Source organism: Oncorhynchus clarkii, unplaced genomic scaffold (assembly GCF_045791955.1).
Source record: "Oncorhynchus clarkii lewisi isolate Uvic-CL-2024 unplaced genomic scaffold, UVic_Ocla_1.0 unplaced_contig_572_pilon_pilon, whole genome shotgun sequence".
NCBI classification, from domain to species: domain Eukaryota; kingdom Metazoa; phylum Chordata; class Actinopteri; order Salmoniformes; family Salmonidae; genus Oncorhynchus; species Oncorhynchus clarkii.
In genome coordinates, this window is record NW_027260881.1 from 35592 (window position 1) to 54109 (window position 18518).

At 42.3% G+C, this 18518-nt stretch overlaps 1 protein-coding gene across 3 annotated transcripts in view; it reads left to right on the forward strand.

Annotated features, from left to right (window-relative positions):
* The first annotated feature begins 3902 nt into the window (after positions 1-3902).
* LOC139402058 (protein mono-ADP-ribosyltransferase PARP14-like) overlaps positions 3903-18518 on the forward strand; it is a 28662-nt gene continuing 14046 nt past the window's right edge. For all 3 annotated transcript variants that reach the window (XM_071146121.1, XM_071146123.1, XM_071146124.1), the window contains exons 1-3: positions 3903-4217; positions 7766-7869; positions 16215-16248. In XM_071146121.1, the coding sequence (XP_071002222.1) occupies positions 4034-4217; positions 7766-7869; positions 16215-16248 (322 nt within the window). In that variant the 5' untranslated portion in view covers positions 3903-4033. The remainder of the gene's footprint in view (positions 4218-7765; positions 7870-16214; positions 16249-18518) is intronic.

Here is an 18518-nt window from a genome sequence, read left to right on the forward strand (position 1 = left end):
TTCTAACCAGGTCAGGTCATGCACAGTTTAATTGTTCTCTGTATTTTCTTAGTCACACACACTTAGTCACACACACTTAGTCTACTTGTCTCGACCAAACCGTATTAGACTGAAGTTTATCATTCTAATTCATTATACATATTACATAATCGAATAATTACTAATAGTTAAGTTTGTCTAATTATTCATTATATATGTTACATAACTTGTTATGGCTGGGGGCAGTATTGAGTAGCTTGGATGAATAAGGTGCCCAGAGGTGCCCAGAATAAACTGCCTGCTACTCAGTCTCAGTTGCTAATTTATGTATATTATTAGTATATTTGGATTGGAAACAATCTGAAGTTTCTAAAACTGTTTGAATGATGTCTGTGAGTATAACAGAACTCATATGGCAGGCAAAAACCTGAGAAACAATCCAAACAGGAAGTGGGAAATCTGAGGTTTGTAGCTTTTCAACTCATCCCCGATTGAAGATACAGTGGGAAATTGGTCATCTTGCACTTCCTAAGGCTTCCACTAGATGTCAACAGTCTTTAGAACCTTGTTCTTTAGGTCCTTTAGAACCTTGTGAAGGGGGGCCGAATGAAAGGGGAATGAGTCAGAGGTCTGCCAGCAGCCATGAGCTGACCATGCGCGTTCATGTGAAAGTTAGCTTGCTTTCCATTGCATTTCTACAGACAAAGGAATTCTCCGGTTGGAACATTGTTGAAGATTTATGTTAAAAACATCCTAAAGATTGATTCTATACTTCGTTTGACATGTTTCTATGACATGCAACGGAACTTTTTGACTTTTAGTCTGGCCGTCTGCTCACGCGTCATGAATTTGGATTACTGGGCTGAACACACTAATAAAAAGGAGGTATTTGGACATAAATTACGAACTTTATCGAACAAATCAAACATTGATTGTGGAACTGGGATTCCTCGGAGTGCATTCTGATGAAGATCCTCAAAGGTAAGTGAATATTTATAATGCTATTTCTGACTTCTGTGGACTCCACATGGCGGATATTTGTTTGGCTGCTTTGGTCTCTGAGCGCTGAACTCAGATTATTGCATGGTATGCTTTTTCCGTAAAGTTTTTTTTAAATCTGACACAGCGGAGAAGTTTATCTAAATTTCCATGTATAATAGTTGTATCTTTTATCAATGTTTATTATGAGTATTTCTGTGAATTTGTGTGGCTCTTTGCAAAATCACCACATGTTTTGGAACTACTGAACATAACACGCCAATGTAAAATTAGATTTTTGGATATAAATATGCACTTTATTGAACAAAACATACATGTGTTGTGTAACATGAAGTCCTATGAGTGTCATCTGATGAAGATCATCAAAGGTTAGTGATTAATTTTATCTCTATTTCTGCTTTTTGTCTGGAAAAATGACTGTGTTTTTTCTTTGGCTGGAAAAATGGCTGTGTTTTTCTGTGACTTGGCGGTGACCTAACATAATCGTTTGGTGTGCTTCGCTGTAAAGCCTTTTTGAAATCGGACACTGTGGTGGGATTAACAACAAGATTACCTTAAAAATGGTATAAGATACCTGTATGTTTGAGGAATTTTAATAAAGAGATTTCTGTTGTTTGAATTTAGCGCCCTGCAATTTCACTGGCTGTTGTCATATCGATCCCGTTAGCGGATCTCAGCCATAAGAAGATAATCTAATAATTACGTTTCAGGGTGGAATTCTTTAGTCATTACCTTAAACATATAAATTCCCTTATCAACAACCCCCCCCAAAAAAACAATTATTTAAAAATATATTTTTTATTTTTCTAGCAAAACAAGTGGGGCTCAAAACAGGTGGGTCTCTGCCCCACCTGCCCGGAATAACGGGTCGCCACAGAATGGCAGAAGCATAATTATTTGCCGTGCTGGTTGAGCTCGAAAGAAATCCAGATTTTCGTAAACTAAAAAACAATTTGGTTAAATATTTTCAAAGTAAAAAGTCATCCAACGTCGGTAATTGTCTAGTTGAATATGAAATCTCAAATGGACAAGGAGCAGTTGTGCAGTTTCGGACTGCAGAGGGTAAGTTATAAAAAGTTAACAAAAAAAATTATACAAATTAGGTTATGATGTTTTATCATAGATATTCTAAATGATGGAAAGTAAATACAAGAGGCTTTTATGAAAGTAAAATATGAAATAATACAAAGGAAGAAGCCCTTGATTCTCATTCAATTCAAATGGGAAAATCTTATATAAATCTGCATTTTTGTATTTGTTTTTTAAACTACTGTTCTTGTAAATAAAAAAAAGTATGTGGACACCTGCTTGTCGAACATCTCATTCAAGGCCGAGATTGAACCATGAAAAACAGCCCCAGATCATTATTTCTCCTCCACCAAACTTTATAGTTGACACTATGCATTTGGGCAGGTAGCATTCTCCTGGCATCCGCCAAACCCAGATTTGTCCGTTCGACTGCCAGATGGTGAGGCGTGATTCATCATTCCAGAGAATGCGTTTCCACTGCTACTGAGTCCAATAATGGCGAGGTTAACACCACTCCAGCCGACGCTTGGGATCACGCATGGGGATTTTAGACCTGTGTGTGGCTGCTTGGCCATAGAAACACATTTCATGAAGCTCTAAATGAACCGTTCTTGTGCTGACGTTGCTTCCAGAGGCAGTTTGGAACTCGGTAGTGAGTGTTGCAACCGAGGACACAGCCTTTTTACACGCTACGCGCTTTAGCACTCTGTGGTTGTAACGGAGCGCAGGCATAGGACACACTGCACCCTCCCAGTGCCCTGGAGACACAGCACGCAGCGCCGGCGCAGGATACGGGGACGAAACGGCGTACTGGAGACCAAACACGCTGGGCTGGCACAACACGCCCTTGCTGGATGCACACTCTCGCTTGGCACTTGTGGGGGGCTGGCCGACACCGTGCGCTTGACCGCATAACATGGTGCCTGACCAGTACTGCGCTACTTTCAGTAAGCACGAGGAGTGCGCTCAGGTCTCCAACCTGACTCTGCCAGACTCCCCGTGTGCCTTCCCCCAAAAAAATATTGGGGCTGCCTGTCGCGCTGCCATGCTGCCTCCTCATATCGCCGCTGCTCAGCTTTCCCCAGCCTGTGCCCAGGGTCCTTTTCCATCCAAAATCTCCTCCCATGTCCATGAGTCCAGAGATTGCTGCTGCCCGATACAACGCTGCTTGGTCCTTGGTTGGTGGGTTATTCTGTAACGGAATTCTTAGTCCTCCTCTGAGGAGGAGTTTGAAATGTCGGACCAATGCGCAGCGTGGTATGTGTTCATGATGATTTATTATACTGAACACTGAAAAACAAAATAACGTGAAAATAAACGAAAACCGAAACAGTCCTGTAAGGTGCGTAAAACGCTAAAACAGAAAATAATCAACCACCAAACACAGGTGGGAAAAGGCTACCTAAGTATGATTCTCAATCAGAGACAACGAAAGACACCTGCCTCTGACTGAGAACCATACCAGGCCAAACACATAAACACAACATAGAAAAAAGAACATAGACTACCCACCCCAACTCACGCCCTGACCAAACTAAAACAAAGACATAACAAAGGAACTAAGGTCAGAACTTGACAGTGTTCCCATTCTGTGAACATGTGTGGCCTACCACTTCACGGCTGGCTGAGCCATTGTTGCTCCTAGAAGCACTTACAGTTGACAGGGGCTGCTCTAACAGGCCAGAAATTTGACAAACTGACTTGTTGTAAAAGTGGCATCCTATGACGGTGCCACGTTGAATGTCACTGAGCTCCTCAATACGGGCCATTCTACTGCCAATGATTGTCTATGAAGATTGCATGGCTGTGTGCTCGATTTTATTCACCTGTCAGCAACAGGTGTGGCTGGAAAAGCTGAATCCACTCATTTGAACAGGTGTTAACATACCTTTGGCCATGTGGTGTTTGAATGACTTGCGCTTTTGTAACATTTTGTTCTCATTATGAATAGAGCAAGAAGCGAAAGTGAAACTAGAACCAAGACACCCACCCTGCAGTAAATTTGTTCAGTTCGTGTCCAGCAGCAATGGCAGAATCATACTTATTTTCCGTGCTTGTTGAGCTCGAAGGAAACCCAGATATTCCTAAACTTAAAAACAAGTTGGTTAAATATTTTCAAAGTAAAAAGTCATCCAACGGCGGTGATTGTCTAGTTGAATATGAAATCTCAAAAGGACAAGGAGCAGTTGTGTGGTTCCGGACTGCAGAGGGTAAGTTATAAAAAGGCCAGTAATTTTTTCCACAAATTAGGTTATGATCTTTTATCATAGATATTCTAAATAATGGAAAGTAAAGACAAAAGGCTGTTATGTTAATCTAAAAATACATAAAATATGAAATAATACCAAGTAAGAAGCCCTTGATTGTCATTCCATTCAAATGAGAAAACCTTATGTAAATCAGCATTGCTATTTTTTAAACTACTGTAGGGCATGACACTGTTCTTGTAAAACAAAAGTTTTTCATTACACACTAACATTTTGCACATGATTTCAAATAGAAAGTGAAACTGTATTTAAATATTATACACGTGTTGCATGTTCTTTCTAGTTTCACTTTGAGCATACTTGGCAGACCTATACATCATGAGCTCAGCTTGTTTATCTTTAAGAAAAACCATGATAAACCTGAAAAACAAGTTAAGATATTGTATAATGTTATATTGTTAATTAGTAAGCGAGCTGCTCTCTATTTTAATTGTATTTATTTACTTGCATGCCTCTTTGTTATTTCCTTTTAATACATGTTTATTTTGGGTCACGAACTCTGAACAAAAAATTATCTGCTTGAACTGGCCGATCAAGAAGGAGCTGGCTCAGGACCAATTTTCTAAAATATTTTATGAGATTAGAGAAGACATTATGAGGGATCATAGACCATTCCTCGATATGGAGTCTTTTCAGATCCTTGATATCCTTTGTCTGTGCCTATGGACTGCCCTCTTCAATTCAAACCACTGGTTTTCAATAGGTTTGAAGTCTGGAGACTGATATAGATTGCATGGCTGTGTGCTCGATTTTATTCACCTGTCAGCCACAGGTGTGGCTGGAATAGCTGAATCCACTCATTTGAACGCGTGTCCACATACTTTTGGCCATATAGTGTTTGAATGACTTGTTCTTTTGTAACATTTTGTTCTCATTATGAATAGAGCAAGAAGCGAAAGTGAAACTAGTTGTTTTTCTGTAATGGGGAACTGAAGATTAATGGGTCAGGGACACTGGAGGAATTTAAGTCCAGGACTCATAGCTACATGTGGCAAGTTCTCATTGGGCAGAATTGTCTATGCATTGAGCCTGAAACGGGATACTTGTTATTTGGCCATTGGTCCAATTTTACTGCATGGAATTCTAATTGGTCTACCACTGGCTAGGGTTGGGTTATAAACTACATCCTGTCTCTTTGTTCAAAGGAGAAACCATCGAGGACAGGGAATAATAAACATCTACCATCATGCTGCTTCCCAGCATAACAACTATGATTTGATCTCTTTGAACAAACCTATTTTTCTCCCCCTGATTTGCTTTAGGGTCTGTGTTATTGAAGAATAACATCAACTCCTAACAGGGTTATGAAAAAATATGATCTTTGGCACTAAAATCACATTATGTAAATATACTGAATAAAACTATAAATGCAACATGCATCAATTTCAAAGATTTTACTGAGTCTCGGTTCATATAAAGAAATCACTCCATTTAAATAAATAAATTAGACCCTAATCTATGGATTTCACATGATTGGGAAAACAGATATGCATCTGTTGGTCACAGATACCTTAAAAAAAGGTAGGGGTGTGGATCAGAAAACCAGTCAGTATCTGGTGTGACCATCATTTGCCTCATGCAGTGCGACGCAGCTCCTTCGCATAGAGTTGATTGTGGAACGTGGAATGTTGTCCCACTCCTCTTCAATGGCTGTGTAAAGTTGTTGGATATTGTCAGGAACTGGAAAATCCTGTCGTACATGTCAATCCAGAGCATCCCAAACATGCTTAATGGGTGACATGTCTGGTGAGTATACAGGCCATGGAAGACCTGGGACATTTTCTCCTTCCAGGAATTGTGTACAGAACCTTGCATGGGGCTGTGCATTATCATGCTGAAACATGAAGGGATGGTGGCGGACGAATGGCAGGACAATGGGCCTCAGGGTCTCGTCACGGTATCTCTGTGCATTCATATTACCATCAATAAAATGCAATTGTGTTCGTTGTCCGTAGCTTATGCCTGCCCATACCATAACCCAACTGCCATCGTGGGGCACTTTGTTCACAACGTTGACATCAGCAAACTGCTCACTCACTCAACGCCATATCTGCGGTCTGCGGTTATAAGGCTGGTTGGAGGTACTGCCAAATTTTCTAAAACGACCTTGGAGGCAGCTTATGATAAAGAACTTGACATTAAATTCTCTGGCAATAGCTCTGCTGAACATTCCTGCAATCAGCATGCCAATTGCACGCTCACATCTGTGGCATTGTGTTGTGTGACAAAGCTGCACATTTTAGTGGCTTTTTATTGTCCCCAGCACAAGGTGCACCTGTGTAAGGATCATGCTGTTTAAGCAGCTTTTTGATATGCCACATCTTTCAAGTGGATGGATTATATTGGCAGAGGAGAAATGCTCACTAACAGGATGTACAAAATATGATAGAGAAGCATTTTGGCATATGGAACATTTCTGGGATATTTTATTTCAGCTTGCGCAACATGGGACCAACACATTACATGGTACTTTCCAGTGAAGAATGTCCTTGTACTTGGTAACATTCATTATTAATAATAATAATAGATGTTATGATATGGGGCGGAAGTTTAGTGTTAGGACATAGACAAGAAAACTTCCACACACTCAGGTCAACACTCAATCCCCAGGTGACAGCACCAACCAGGTCACAGGCTGTGCTCTGCCAAGAAGCCTAATAAGCATAACAGCTGGTAGCATCAAGATGATTGGCATTCTGTGGCCAGAGGCCTCTCGTCCAGCCAGTGTTGGTGTTGTTTTTTTGTTACTTACCCTCTTTAGTTTAGCCTCTTTGTTGTTTTGTTTTTATATATCTTTGTTTTGGGGTCACCACTTTGAACTAACAATAATCCACTTAGATTTGCTGACCAAGAGGCCAAGAAGGAGCTGGCTCTGAGGCAAGGTTGTTGTCTCCTGGGTACATGCATTCATCACCTGGTCGCATACGCTTACCTCTCATTTATGCACACACCAAATCAGGTTACAGACCATGTAGTTAGGCTTAATATTAATAATAATGACAATAATAATAATATAATTTCAATGCAATTATACGCTGCATCCTGAATGGGTTAATACCATATACACAAAGATAGTGATCAATAAGACATATATTATTGAATTGTTTAATACAGACTATAATTCCCTTGTATAAACAGTGATAAAAAATCTTTCAAGATATCCCTCATTCTACATAATATTATAAACATGGGTAATACTATCTGTTGGATGACTCTGTCTTTGCATATAGAATGCTGTCTATGAATTTGAGAAGGGGTACATTTGGCCCCATTGCTCATCTTTATAACAAAGCAAGTGACATGGACACCATTTTGCTCTTTTTCAAATCTCAGAATGTCTTTAATCTGAGGGGAATTGCTACAAATTCCTCTCCCCTGAAGTAACAATTTGATATTATACTGAACAGTCCCACGTCTGTGATTTTTATTTACTAGTTTCAAACTTTGAAGCTTTAGTACAAGGCAAAAGTAATTTTCTTTTCCACACACAGTGAGGCAGATGGTTCTTGAAAAGCAAGAACACAAGATCAAGTTGGATCAAGGTGTGCTTAAACTGAATCTTCGTCTACCATCAGATGAGGTCACAATTGCACAGGTAAGCTTGGCCCCTCCCTGATAGTGGTTGCATTCCAGGCAGACAGTATTGCAGACATCATCTGCACAGTCAGGCATCAGATTGCTATATCATATGATGTGGTTACTGGATATGTTCATCCAAGATGGCGTAGCAGTGCAGATGTGTTTTGTTCATCCTCTCGTGTACTTGTGTATTTTTCGTCTTTTTTGTATATATTTCAATTTTATTTTCAATCTCTCTTCCATTTTAGTTCAATTATACCTTCCGGTAACCTGCCTCACCCAATGTGATTCGGAACCGCTATTATTTTTTATTTTTAGACCTTATAGCAAGAACCACCTAGCCATCAGAAGCTAACCAGCTAATTAGTGTGCAAGCTATTTAGTCATTGTTAACCGCTACTAGCGGGCTTTACCTGCTGCACAGATACCAGCCTTTTTTTTTGCCAGCATAATACTCGCCAGCCTACCAGTATCGGACTGTCTCTCCACTACAACGCCGGATTACTGCCGTAATCCCTGGACGATTACTCCTGATCTTCACAGCTAGCTAGCAACCTCCGAGTTACCCAGTACCGAAGCTATCCCTGAGGCCCACCTCACGGGCCTACTCAGTTGTTCACCTTTGGCCAGAGGCCTCTCGTCCAGCCAGTGTTGTTGTTGTTTTTTTGTTACTTACCCTCTTTAGTTTAGCCTCTTTGTTGTTTTGTTTTTATATATCTTTGTTTTGGGGTCACCACTTTGAACTAACAATAATCCACTTGGATTTGCTGACCAAGAGGCCAAGAAGGAGCTGGCTCTGAGGCAAGGTTGTTGTCTCCTGGGTACATGCATTCATCACCTGGTTGCATACGCAAAACACGGCTAGAACACACTACTACACCGGATCCTTGCCTTAAGCTCTGGACCTTGGCACCGGATCACCGCTGCTACCGAGTGGCTAAAGTGGCTAATGCCCCTGCCCCAAAGCTAGCACCAGTTAGCCGTGAGCAGGGCGCAAACTAAATTACTACAACACCTCTTTCGCCATCTGGCTTGGATCCTTTGTCAACACGGCGCCCCGCCGCACCACCACGACTGGTCTGCCGACGAATACTCCATCCGCTGTGCCTTCAACCGGCCTCCGTCCGACCTCGTAGCAGACGCTTCTACTAGCCCCGGGCTACTAACTTTAAACGCCTTGTCGCCCGCGTGCTAGCGACTACTCCACTGCTTCCCTGTTCCATCTATTGCTGCCCCCTGGACCCTGTGATCACTTATCTACGTAGCTGATGCCTGCTGGACTGTCCATTAATCACGGTACTCCATTCTGTTTATTTTTTGTTTATCTGTCGGCCCCAGCCGCAAACTCAGGCTCTTTGTGTAGTTAACCGACCCTCTCTGCCCAGTCATCGCCATTTTACCTGTTGTTTTTAGCTGATTAGCTGTTGTTGTCTCACCCGTTGTTGTCTTAGCTAGCTCTCCCAATCAACACCTGTGATTACTTTATGCCTCGCTGTATGTCTCTCTCAAATGTCAATATGCTTTGTATACTGTTGTTTAGGTTAGTTATCATTGTTTCAGTTTACAATGGAGCCCCTAGTTCACTCATCATACCTCTGATACCTCCTTTGTCCCACCTCACACACATTCGGTGATCTCACCCATTATAACCAGCATGTCCAGAGATACAACATCTCTTATCATCACTCAGTGCCTGGGCTTACCTCCGCTGTACCCGCACCCCCCCATAACCCTGTCTGCACATTATACCCTGAATCTATTCTACCACGCCCAGAAATCTGCTTCTTTTATTCTTTGTCCCCAACTCTCTAGGCGACCAGTTTTGATAGCCTTTAGCCGTACCCTCATCCTACTCCACCTCTGTTCCAAAGGTGATGTGGAGGTAAACCCAGGCCCTGCGTGTCCCCAGGCACCCTCATTTGTAGACTTCTGTGATCGAAAAAGCCTTGGTTTCATGCATGTCAACAGCAGAACCTGAATCCGTAAACATGGGCACCCTCATAGACATTATCCTGACCAACTTGCCCTCCAAATACACCTCCACTGTTTTCAATCAGGATCTCAGAGATCACTGCCTCATTGCCTGTATCCGCTATGGGTCCGCTCAAACAACCACCCCTCATCACTGTCAAACGCTCCCTAAAACACTTTCTAATCGACCTGGCCCGGGTATCCTGGAAAGATATTGACCTCATCCCGTCAGTCGAGGAAGCCTGGTCATTCTTTAAAAGTTATTTCCTCACCAACTTAGATAAGCATGCCCCGTTCAAAAAATGCAGAACTAAGAACAGATATAGCCCTTGGTTCACTCCAGACCTGACTGCCCTTGACCAGCACCAAAACATCCTGTGGCGGACTGCAATAGCATCAAATAGTCCCTGCGATATGCAACTGTTCAGAGAAGTCAGGAACGAATACACGCAGTCAGTCAGGAAAGCAAAGGCTAGCTTTTTCAAGGAGAAAATCACATCCTGTAGCTCTAACTCCAAAAAGTTTTGGGACACTGTAAAGTCAATGGAGAACAAGAGCACCTCCTCCCAGCTGCCCACTGCACTGAAGCTAGGTAACACAGTCACCACCGATAAATCCATGTTAATCGAAAATTTCAATAAGCATTTCTCAACGGCTGGCCATGCCTTCCTCCTGGCTACTCCAACCCCGGCCAACAGCTCCCCCCCACACTCCCCGCAGCTATTGGCCCAAGCCTCCCCAGCTTCTCCTTCACCCAAATCCAGATAGCAAATGTTCTGAAAGAGCTGCAGTACCTGGACCCATACAAATCAGATGGGCTAGAAAATCTGGACCCTCTCTTTCTAAAACTATCTGCCGCCATTGTTGCAACCCCTATTACCAGCCTGTTCAACCTCTCTTTCGTATCGTCCAAGATCCCTAAAGATTGGAAAGCTGCCGCGGTCATCCCCCTCTTCAAAGGAGGTGACACCCTAGACCCAAACTGTTACAGGCCTATATCCATCCTGCACTACCTATCTAAAGTCTTCGAAAGCCAAGTTAATAAACAGATCACTGACCATTTCGAATCCCACCGTAACTTCTCCGCTGTGCAATCCGATTTCCTAGCCGGTCACGGGTGCACCTCAGCCATGCTCAAGGTCCTAAACGATATCATAACCTCCATCGATAAAAGACAGTACTGTGCAGCCGTCTTCGTCGACCTGGCCAAGGCTTTCAACTGTCAATCACCGTATTCTAATCGGCAGACTCGATAGCCTTGGTTTTTCTAATGACTGCATTGCCTGGTTCACCAACTACTTTGCAGACAGAGTTCATTGTGTCAAATCTAAGGGCATTTTGTCCGGACCTCTGGCAGTCTCTATGGGGGTACCACAGGGTTCAATTCCCGGGCTGACTCTTTTCTGTGTATATCAATGATGTCGCTCTTGCTGCAGGCGATTTCCTGATCCACCTCTACGCAGACAATACCATTCTGTATACCTCTGGCCCTTCCTTGGACACTGTGCTAACTAACCTCCAAACGAGCTTCAATGCCATACAACATTCCTCCCGTGGCCTCCGACTGCTCTTAAACGCTAGTGAAACCAAATGCATGCTTTTCAACCGTTCACTGCCCGCACCCGCCCGACTAGCGTCACCACCCTGGACGGTTCCGACCTAAAAATATGTGGACAACTATAAATACTTAGGTGTCTGGTTAGACTGTAAACTCTCCTTCCAGGCTCATATTAAACATCTCCAATCCAAAATCAAATCTAGAATCGGCTTTCTATTTTGCAACAAAGCCTCCTTCACTCACTCCGCCAAATTTACCCTAGTAAAACTGACTATCCTACCGATCCTCGACTTCGGCGATGTCATCTACAAAATAGCTTCCAATACTCTACTCAGCAAACTGGATGCAATCTATCACAGTGCCATCTGTTTTGATTCCAAATCACCTTATACCACCCACCATTGCGACCTGTATGCTCTAGTCGGCTGGCCCTCACTACATATTCATCACCAGACCCACTGGCTCCAGGTCATCTACAAGTCTATGCTAGGTAAAGCTCCGCCTTATCTCAGTTCACTGGTCACGATAACAACACCCACCCGTAGCACACGTTCCAGAAGGTATATCTCACTGATCATCCCCAAAGCGAACACCTCATTTGGCCGCCTTTCCTTCCAGTTCTCTGCTGCCAGTGACTGGAACGAATTGCAAAAATTGCTGCAGATGGAGACTTATTTCCCTCACCAACTTTAAACATAAACTATCTGAGCAGCTAACCGATCGCTGCAGCTGTACATAGTCCATCTGTAAATAGCCCACCCAATCTACCTACCTCATCCCCATACTGTTTTTATTTTATTTAATTATCTGCTACTTTGCACATCATCATCTGCTCATTTATCACTCCAGTGTTAATCTGCTAAATTATAATTATTCGCTCCTATGGCCTATTTATTTCCTACCTCCTAATGCCTATTGCACACATTGTATATAAACTTTATTGTTTTCCTACTGTGTCATTGACTTGTTTGTATTATTGGCTTGTTTCTTGTTTACTCCATGTGTAACTCTGTGCTTTATCTTGGCCAGGTCGCAGTTGTAAATGAGAACTTGTTCTCAACCAGCCTACCTGGTTAAATAAAGGTGAAATAAAAAAGAAAGAAAATAAATGTTCAACACCTATCCAGGAGTTGTGTGATCTGATAGGCGTCTGCAAAGTCGTCTCCCTGGAATGCGGCCACTATTCAAGCATGCATTTCCAACCCTCTAACAGCTTCAAGGCCACATTCACTGCTGCTGTCTTTTGTTCTGAATCGTATATACAGTAGTGTGATATTGACAGTAAATGTGTTTTACTAAAGATTTGCTGGATTACATGTACAGTACCAGTCAAAAGTTTGGACACATACTCATTCAGGGTTTTTAGTTTTAATATTTTCTAACTGGGTAGAATAATAGTGAAGACATCAAAACTATGAAATAACACATATGGAATCATGCAGTAACCAAAAAAGTGTTAAACAAATCCAAATATATATATTTGAGGTTCTTCAAATTAGCCACTCCTTGGACTTGATGACAGCTTTGCACACTCTTGGTATTCTATCACAACTCAGGATATGACCCATATGCAGACACAGGAGGTGGATAGTACAGTTCTCAGATACTTTATTATAATCACGGGGCAGGCAAAGGGCAGGTTGAGGACAGGCAGAGGTTCGTGATCAGGTCGGAGTCAGGCAGGTACAGGACGGCAGGCAGGCTCGGGGTCAGATCAAACAGAATGGTCAGAAGGGAAGAACTTGAGAAACGGGAAAGCATGCTGGTAAGAACCTGACGAGACAAACTGGCAACAGACAGAGAACACAGGTATAAATACACAAGGGATAATGGGACAGATGGGTGACACCTTGAGGGGGCTGGACACAAGCACAAAGACCGGCGAAACAGATCAGGGTGTGACACATTTTCTCAACCAACTGTCTTGAAGGAGTTCCCACATATGCTGAGCACTTGTTGGCTGCTTTTCATTCACTCTGCAGTCCAACTCATCCCAAACCATCTCAATTGGGTTGACTTCACGTGATTGTGGAGGCTAGGTCATCTGATGCAGGACTCCATCACTTTCCTTGGTCAAATAGCCCTTACACAGTCTGTTGAAAAACAACCAGATGGGATGGCGTATCGCTGCAGAATGCTGTGTGCCTTGAATTTAAAGAAAAATCACTGACAGTGTCACCAGCAAAACACCATCACACCTCCTCCTCCTTGCTTCACGGTGGGAACCACACATAAGGAGATTATCTGTTCAACTACTCCGTGTCTCACAAAGACACAGCAGTTGGATACAAAAATTTTAAATTTGGACCAAAGGACAGATTTCCACCAGTCTGGTGTCCATTGCTTGTGTTTTTTGGCCCAAGCAAGTCTCTTCTTTATATAGGCGTCCTTTTACTAGTGTTTTTGTTTTCAGCAATTCGACCATGAAGTCCTGATTAATGCCGTATGCAGTCTTCTCTGAACAGTTGATGTTGACATGTGTCTGTTACATTCATTTGGGCTGAAATCTGAGGTGCAGTTAACTCTAATGAACTTATTCTCTGCAGCAGAGGTAACTATGGGTCCTCCTTTCCTGTGGCGGACCTCATGAGAGCCAGTTTTATCATGGTGCCTGATGGTTTTTGTAACTGCACTTGAAGAAATCTTAAGTTCTTGAAATTTTCCAGATTGACTGACCTTCATGTCTTAAAGTAATGATGTGCTGTCATTTCTCTTTGCATATTTGAGCTGTTCTTGCCAATATGGACTAGGTATTTTACCAAATAGGGCTATCTTCTATATACACCTTAGTATTTGGTAGCATTGCCTTAAACAATTTAAACTTGGGTCAAACATTTCGGGTAGCCTTCCACAAGATTCCCACAACCAGTTGGGTGAATTTTGGCCCATTCCTCCTGACAGAGGTGGTGTAACTGAGTCAGGTTTGTAGGCCTCCTTGCCCGCACACGCTTTTTCAGATCTGCCCACACATTTTTCTATAGGATTGAGGTCAGGTCTTTGTGATGGCCACTCCACTACCTTGACTTTTTGTCCTTAAGCCATTTTGCCACAACTTTGGAAGTATGCTTTAAATTCCTAACTGATGTCTTGAGATGTTGCGCCTTCTTCACCACGCTGTCTATGTGGGTGGACCATTTCAGTTTGTCTCAAAGCACTCCATGATGATGGAAGTGAGTGCTACGGGGCAATAGTCGTTTAGCTCAGTTACCTTAGCTAAACGACTTACCTTAGCCTTTTGGGAACAGGAACTTTGGTGGCACTCTTGAAGCATGTGGGAACAGCAGACTGGGACAGGGATTGATTGAATATGTCCGTAAACACACCAGCCAGCTGGCCTGCGCAAGCTTTGAGGATGCGGCTAGGGATGCTGTCTGGGCCGGCAGCCCTGCGAGGTTTAATACGTTTAAATGTTTTACTCACGTTGGCTGCAGGGAAGGAGAGCCCGCAAGTTTTGGTAGCGGGCTATGTCGGTGGCACTGTATTGTCCTCGAAGCGAGCAATGAAGTTGTTTAGTTTGTCTGGGAGCAAGACATCGGTGTCCGCGACGGGGCTTGTTTTCTTTTTGTAATCCGTGATTGACTGTAGACCCTGCCACATATGTCTCGTGTCTGAGTCGTTGAATTGCGACTGTACTTTGTCTCTATGTAACAGTAGAACTTTAGACAGTCCCCTCGCCCATACCCGCGCGCGAACCAGGGACCCTCTGCACACAACAGTCACCCACGAAGCATCATTACCCATCGCTCCACAAAAGCCACGGCCCTTGCAGAGCAAGGGGAACCACTACTTCAAGGTCTCAGAGCAAGTGATGTCACCGATTGAAACGCTATTTAGCGCGCACCACCGCTAACTAAGCTAGCCGTTTCACATCCGTTACATCTATACTGACACTTAACTTGTTGATTGCCTTGCAGAGGGAATAGCTACACTGTTTGTATTCAGTCATGTTTCCGGTCGCCTTGCCGTGATTAAAAGCAGTGGTTTGCGCTTTCATTTTTGTGCGAATGCTGCCATCAATCCACGGTTTCTGGTTGGGGAAGGTTTTAATAAAATCTTGGCTGATTTCTTTTGATTTTCCCATGATGTAAAGCAAAGAGGCACTGAGTTTGAAGGTAGGCCTTGAAATACATCCACAGGTGCATCTCCAATTGACTCAAATTATGTCAATTAGCCTATCAGAAGCTTCTAAAGCCATGACATAATTTTCTGGAATTTTCCAAGCTGTTTAAAGGCACAGTCAACTTAGTGTATGTAAACTTCTGGCCCACTGGAATTGTGATACAGTGAAATAATCTCTGTAAACAATTGTTGGAAAAATTACTTGTCATGCACAAAGTAGATGTCCTAACCGACTTGCCAAAACTATAGTTTGATAACAAGAAATTTGTGGATTTGTTGAATAACGATTTTTAATGACTCCAACCTAAGTGTATGTAAACTTCCGACTTCAACTGTACCACCCGTACCTTGGCACAACACAACTTATTTGCTCAAACGCATTAAGAAGGAAAATATTCTCACAAATTGAAATGCATTCCAGGTGACTTCCTCATGAAGTTTGTTGAAAGAATGCCAAGAGTGTGCAAAACTGTCATCAATGCAAAGGATGGCTACTTCGAAGAATCTCATATAAAATATATTTTGATTTAACACTTTGAGTTACTACATGATTCCATATGTGTTAATTCATAGTTTTGATGTCTTCACTATTATTCTGCAATGTAGAAAATAGTAAAAATAAAGAAAAACCCTTGTCTGTCCAAACTTTTGACTGGTACTATATATTCTGTGGACAAGCCCCATCAAACTTAACACATGATTTTTATGTTTAGGAAATACCATCTGCTGTCAACTCAAGCAAACAACGTAAGTACAAAACATTTAACTTTAGGTCAATATGGAAGAGGGTTAGGGTTATTGTAAATGATTGTATTATAAACTGGGTGGTTTGAGCCCTGAATGCTGACTGTTGAAAGCCGTGGTATATCAAACCATATACCACGGGTATGACAAAAAATGAAAAATAATTATGTTGGTAACCAGTTTATAATAGCAATAAGGCACCTCAGAGGTTTGTGGCTATTTCACGGCTAATGACTGTATCCAAGCAATCCCTTGTGTCAAGCTTAAGAACAATCCTTAGTCGTGGTATATTGGCCATATATTGTGGGTGGCAGGGTAGCCTAGTGGTTAGAGCATTGGACTAGTAACCGAAAGGTTGCAAGTTCAAATCCCAGAGCTTGAAAGTAAGAATTTGTTCTTAACTGACTTATCTAGTAAAATAAAATAAAAAAAATATACCACACCTCCTTGAGCTGTATTGCTTAATTAGAAATATGTCTTATTGCAAGAGAATGTCATCACCTTTTACAAATAATTAACATGGGGACTCATGGGATATTATGGGAGTGGTTGCCTTTCTGATATGCCTGTTGCCTTTCTGATATGCCTGTTGCCTTACTGATATGCCTGTTGGCTGGAATGTAAGGTCTGTCCACTTAGATTTTATATCAGTCAAAACAGATTGATCCAAGGGTTATTCAATAGATCTCATTCAACTTTGGACATATATACGGATGCCTAGTGTAATATTCATGCACACTGAAAGCATTTGGAAGTTCAGTCAACTTTAAAAAATCAAGGCAAACAGCCTTACTGAACTTTGTGGAAGGAAAATTCTACAATAACACATTCCTGAGTTGTCTCAACACATTTGCCAAAGTTGAGAGAACTAGAAAATTATTTTGCAGCTGGTTCCATAGATCTTTTTAAAAGTTGACTCAACTTTTTATTTCAAGTCCTCTCAACTTTAAATATGTAAGGATATCATCAGCTTAACTATACATTTTAATTTCCATGAACGATGATATAGATGTTTTTCAACTATGGAAATTATTTTGACAGATGGCAGCAATATATATTTTTAGGGGGTTTTATAACAAGTATGTTAATGTTAGAGTCCCCTCTGACTCATCTCCCATTTCAGTCATGATTCAATTAATGGACCAGACATCTAGAACCTGTTTTAAACCAACATTCCACTCCATGTGCTCTGTGTCATTGCAAAACAATGAAACAACGTGTTGGGCATCTTTCTTTTGGTGTGTTTCAGAGTCAGTAGAAAGACCTCTTTAGTGTCCTAAGTTTTCATAACTGTGATCTTAATTGCCTACCATCTGTTAGTGTCTTAACGACTGTTCCACAGGTGCATGTTCATGAATTGTTTATGGTTCATTGAACAAGCATGGGAAACAGTGTTTAAACCCTTTACAATGAAGACCTGTGAAGTTATTTGGATATTTACGATTTATCTTTGAAACACAGGGTCCTGAAAAAGAGACTTTTCTTTTTTTTCTGAGTTAATATATTGTGGTAAAATGTGAGGTGTTGGGTTGAGCGTGCAGAGATTGCCACAGAAATGGGAGGCTTTCGTCCGCAAAAACAACTTTACTAAAACAGAAAATGAATAAAACAAAGAAAATCACATAGGTTTCGCTCAGTCCTTCTTCTCTACTTTTGCTTGGTGTCGGTCTCTCCACATTCTCTCCCACGGTGTGTCACCATGCTCCTTTTATTTGGCCTCCACGGCTGGTTGGCACTTTCCTCTAATTACCTCCACTTAGAGCTGTCCATGTCGGGCTGCCCAGCTCCCGTATTCCCAGCAGAGGGAGCCAACGTCACCTCACGTACCTCCCCTCTATTACCATCTCTACCTCCCCTCTATTACCATCCCCCGGGGTAGACCTCCTGGTCGCTGTAAGGACAGGAACCAGCGGGTGACACGGTCATATGTGTCCTTACCTCTTGCCATCCACACAAGGGGGGCATGGTCAGTGATTAGGGTGAACTTTCTCCCAAGGAGGTAATACTTGAGGGTGTCCAGTGCCCACTTCACGGCGAGGCACTCCTTCTTGACAATAGAGTATTTATTCTCCCTCGAGAGGAGCTTCCTGTTGACATGCATGATGGGGTGCTCCTCACCTTCCTGCTCCTGGGACAAAACGGTCCCTACACCTGTGTCAGATGTGTCTGTCTGGACCAGAAGGTTTTTTGAGAAGTCCAGTGTGACGAGTACCGGGTGCGAACATAGCGCATCCTTCAGGGTCTGGATGTCGCCTCTGTGTCCTTCATCCATC